Source organism: Rhagoletis zephyria, unplaced genomic scaffold, assembly GCF_001687245.7.
Source record: "Rhagoletis zephyria isolate East Lansing unplaced genomic scaffold, Rhagoletis_zephyria_1.1 Rzeph_scaffold_07285, whole genome shotgun sequence".
Taxonomy (NCBI): domain Eukaryota; kingdom Metazoa; phylum Arthropoda; class Insecta; order Diptera; family Tephritidae; genus Rhagoletis; species Rhagoletis zephyria.
This window is the reverse complement of record NW_016164368.1, coordinates 27950-31871: the sequence shown is the minus strand read 5'-3', so window position 1 is coordinate 31871 and position 3922 is coordinate 27950. Positions and strand designations below refer to the sequence as shown.

The window sequence follows — 3922 nt, the reverse complement described above, 5'->3', positions numbered from 1 at the left end:
CAGTTCCACAGGTTTTAGTCCGAAGTTCAAAGGAACAGACTATATGTAATCAGGTGTCGAAGCTATGCTAACCCCAACGCAACCCCAAGGTGGTATGTAAACGGACCTGTAATGTCATGTCGTGTGGTGATGTCGTTTTTATTGTATTCAGACCTTTACTACAACTTTTCAAAAATGTCAACACCACATACACCGATAACATTGTACCAGACGATTACTAACGTAATCAGTGTTATCGGATAAAATTTGACACTTCATTGTCATAAGTTTGACAAAGAAATTGATAAATAATTAGAATTTGTTCTTATAATCAAATAGCTTTGATAAAGTTAGGTTTAATCATTGTTAAACATTTATTTTCGATTTACTTTCATTAGTCTTCACCTGGTGACTCATCTGCGTTTTACACAAATGAATAAATATGTCGCTGCTAGAGGTAGACTCTTGGTAAGTTTGCTCAAGGTCGGAAATATAAACAAGTTAATAGTATTTTATCAAATAGGGCGAGGGAATGCGAAGCATGCTTTGCTCTCAATGAGGCAATACTTTCAAAAATAATGCAGCGTGAAAAACGCCAAAAGAATTCCAATGAATACAGTCGTCTAACATCTGCAATACAGGGAGAGCTCAAGCAATTCGAGGGGGAAGTTAAGGAACTTAAACAGAAGCTTGAGTTATTAGAAGATGCGCAGTCAATGTACGGTTTGTGTTCTTAAATTTCATGCACCATTTAAAATTAATGGTATCATTTTTAATTCTTATGCAAAAAACTACCTTACGTTTGATATCAATACTAATCCTTACGTAGAGATTCTGAAGAGATTGTTCGCAGAAAGCAACAAGTGAATGTACTTCAAACGCAGCTGGCTCATGTGCATCGTAAATTATCTCAAGACCCGCGTTGGGAGCGTGCAGAACTGTTAGCTCAATCGCCGCCTGATTTTCCAAATAGAGCATTGAGTACAACCGAAAATGCATTCCCATCGGAAAATTTAAGCGATGTCAATATTTTGAAACAACGTCAAATCGATATATTAGAACGTCAAAATCGTGGCTTAGAAATTCTATCTCAGACAATATCAAGACAAAGAAGTCTTGCTTCCCAATTAGGGCAAGAAGTAGAGAGCCAAAATGGTACTAGTTTCAGCACCTAATAAAATGTTACTAATGTTTTTAAATTCTAAAATTTTCAGATATACTTGACAATTTGGCGGATACTATGGAAAGAGTTGATGCGCATGTACATATTGCGACGGGCAATATCAGCGAAGTAAATCGAAAAGACAGTACATGGGGTAACTTTAACTTAAAATGTATTATTATCCCATATATGTATGTATCTGAACACCTCGATTTATTTCAGGTTACTGGCTAATAATAATTATTCTGTTCATTGCCATTATTGTAGTAGCACTACTTTAATGTGACCCAATCTGTCCAATCGAAAAATGTGTAATCAAATGATAAGTTGTTACTAGTGCTCATATTGTTTGTATAACCTAATAACGTATGGCCCATGCGCCAGCAGAAAGTGTGTAATTAAATTTTGTAAATAGCTTTGATGAAACAAAAAATTGAGGATTATTTTTACTGCGCCATGTGTAAATGCTTTATATATTATGTGAAATAAAGATGTCACATCGACTGCGAAGCGATAGCTTTTGCGATAATCGGAGACATAAAAAAACTCGGTATAAAAAATAAAATATTTAACCAAACATATGTATTTAACAATTAAGTTTAAGCAAAAAACAAGTAAAATAAATAAAAAAACACAACAGACTTTAATTCTCGTATAAAAATTTAAGATAATCGTTAACTTTTTTTTTAACATGGGACCACCTGTGAGGTAATACCTTTCCTTGAAAAAAAAGAATTATCGAAATCGGTTGACGTGGTCCAAAGTTATGCGGTAACATACATATACAAACAAAATATTCCGACGAATTGATAACCTTTCTCCTTTTGTGAAGTCCGTTAAAAAGGGCTCATTTTCAATAAGATCAAAGGGATTTTTATTTACCATCTAAATCTTTTGGTTTTTAATTTTAACATATCATTATTTCAGGTAATTATGCATTTAAGACAGATCTGACGCATATGGTACGTTGGCTAGATTGCCTACAGCTCCTACGGACAATTTCGACGAACCCGCTTTCTTGGCAGCCTAGGCAAAGGAAAATTTATTATCATTCCATATAAAACACAGTTTTATATGATTTTACCTGCTGGACATCCTGTTGAGTCACACCATCTACAGCCGACAACAACGCTTCAATGTTGTGCACCTGTTTAGTATGAACAGCTTGAACACTGATTTCATTGATCAAAGAGCTGTCTGTAGCATAGCTCTCCAACAACGCAGCCTTTAGAAGAGCCTTTCCACGGTTTACATCATTAGACGATACTGAGCCCGACTTCAAAGCGCGTGTCAAAGCATCCACCGCCTGATAAAAACAATTTACATGTAGAGCATTCCAACGAATTTCGATATAAAAATTTACCTTGCCAATGTGTTGAACATCAGTAGAAACTAGAAAGCCGAACAAACCAGCATCAGCATAGGATGCATTAAGTGGTGCATACGAAATAGAAGCATCGGTTACGGCTCCTTGTATAGCTTTGCCGAAGGGACCATTTACGTTGCCTCGTTTGGTAGCAGCTCCAGCACCTACAGCGTGCTTTAAAACAGCAAATGCTAAAGCCTCTTTTTGGTTCAACAATGAGGCACCTTGACCAGCAACTGCGACATGGGAAATAACGCCGGCTGTATCCTTGCGAGCGTCACCGCCATAATAGCTGGCAGAGTCCGATTTTCCAGATCCCGAGGACAATTCAAGATTTTGTGCAAAACCGGACAGAGTGTTGTGGTCAATGCCAACACCAACAACGGCGCAACGGCTGGGTATAAAGTTATTATTCACATAGTGCAACAGTGATTCGCTCGACAATTTTCCAATTTGGAATTTTGGTATATGGATCGAATTGCCCAAACCCGAACGAAAAGCTGCTTTGTGCAACAATTCTACAGCGCGTTCCTTTCAAATATTTATGAAGTTGAAATTCATTTTGCTCTGCGAGTAAAATTCATTAACTACCTGGGGGGTTACAGATGCAATTTGGCTTTTAACTTGGGACACGATGTCAGACAGTTCCCAAGGCTTAAAAGCTGGCTGAACAAGATCCTGCAAGAAGCGCAATCCTGTCTCGATTTGATTGGAAGTAGTTTCAACAGTGTATGTAACTAGTTCCCGATCGGATGTTGCACTTAAGCTACCACCTACTTGTTGGATGTTACGAGTTATAGCAAAAGCAGTAGTATTTTTTGTAGATAAGCCAGAAGCAATACGTAGCAAATGCGCTGATCCTTGATTTTCATAGCTCTCATTACGCGATCCAGCACTGAAAGAAAGATGCAGATAATGTCATATATATGAAAATATTTGAATCTGCTAAGTTCACTTACCGGAAGACAATGGACACACGCGTAATAGGCAGAGAGGCTTCGGCAGTGGCAACCACTAATTTGTTATTTAACACAGTAGTTTTCACTTCAGCTGCCTGACCCAATGGTCGAGGACATTGGTTTGTGGCCAAACCGCGCTTCTGTAAATAGTTAAAAGATGATTATTCATGTATTATCATATGTAGTGACAGATATGCAATTTGCAGTTTTACGTAACCACGGTTATAGAATTTTGGGTTACCCAAGAGTTGTTCGATTTTTTCCAACTAAAAACTTACTGCAATTGTACGAAGGAATGGGACTTTGTTTGCGTTGCATGCCATGTTTTAAATATATTCGTTTAATGCTTATTGCAAAGGAAATAATCCAAAATTTTTAATTGAAGAAAATTTCTCGCTTGGCCTAATCCTCACACTACACTTGACAGCTCAGAAGTGCTGCCAAGCAGTGGATAAT

General features: G+C 37.4%; 2 protein-coding genes across 2 annotated transcripts; one reads left to right on the top strand and one right to left on the bottom strand.

The window, feature by feature from the left end:
- Positions 1 to 229: 229 nt before the first annotated feature.
- LOC108374063 (uncharacterized) lies at positions 230 to 1626 on the top strand. The gene is made up of 5 exons (XM_017630026.1): positions 230 to 447; positions 503 to 697; positions 809 to 1134; positions 1194 to 1295; positions 1364 to 1626. Exons 1-5 carry the CDS (start codon positions 422 to 424, stop codon positions 1420 to 1422), a joined length of 708 nt encoding a protein of 235 aa, XP_017485515.1. The 5' UTR covers positions 230 to 421; the 3' UTR covers positions 1423 to 1626.
- A 370-nt stretch (positions 1627 to 1996) lies between these two features.
- UQCR-C2 (Ubiquinol-cytochrome c reductase core protein 2) lies at positions 1997 to 3922 on the bottom strand. Its single transcript, XM_017630030.1, has 6 exons — positions 3745 to 3922; positions 3467 to 3606; positions 3099 to 3402; positions 2505 to 3038; positions 2226 to 2447; positions 1997 to 2167 (listed from the first exon to the last, which is right to left on the bottom strand). The coding sequence occupies exons 1-6, from the start codon at positions 3787 to 3789 to the stop codon at positions 2081 to 2083; spliced, it is 1332 nt and encodes a 443-aa protein (XP_017485519.1). The 5' UTR covers positions 3790 to 3922; the 3' UTR covers positions 1997 to 2080.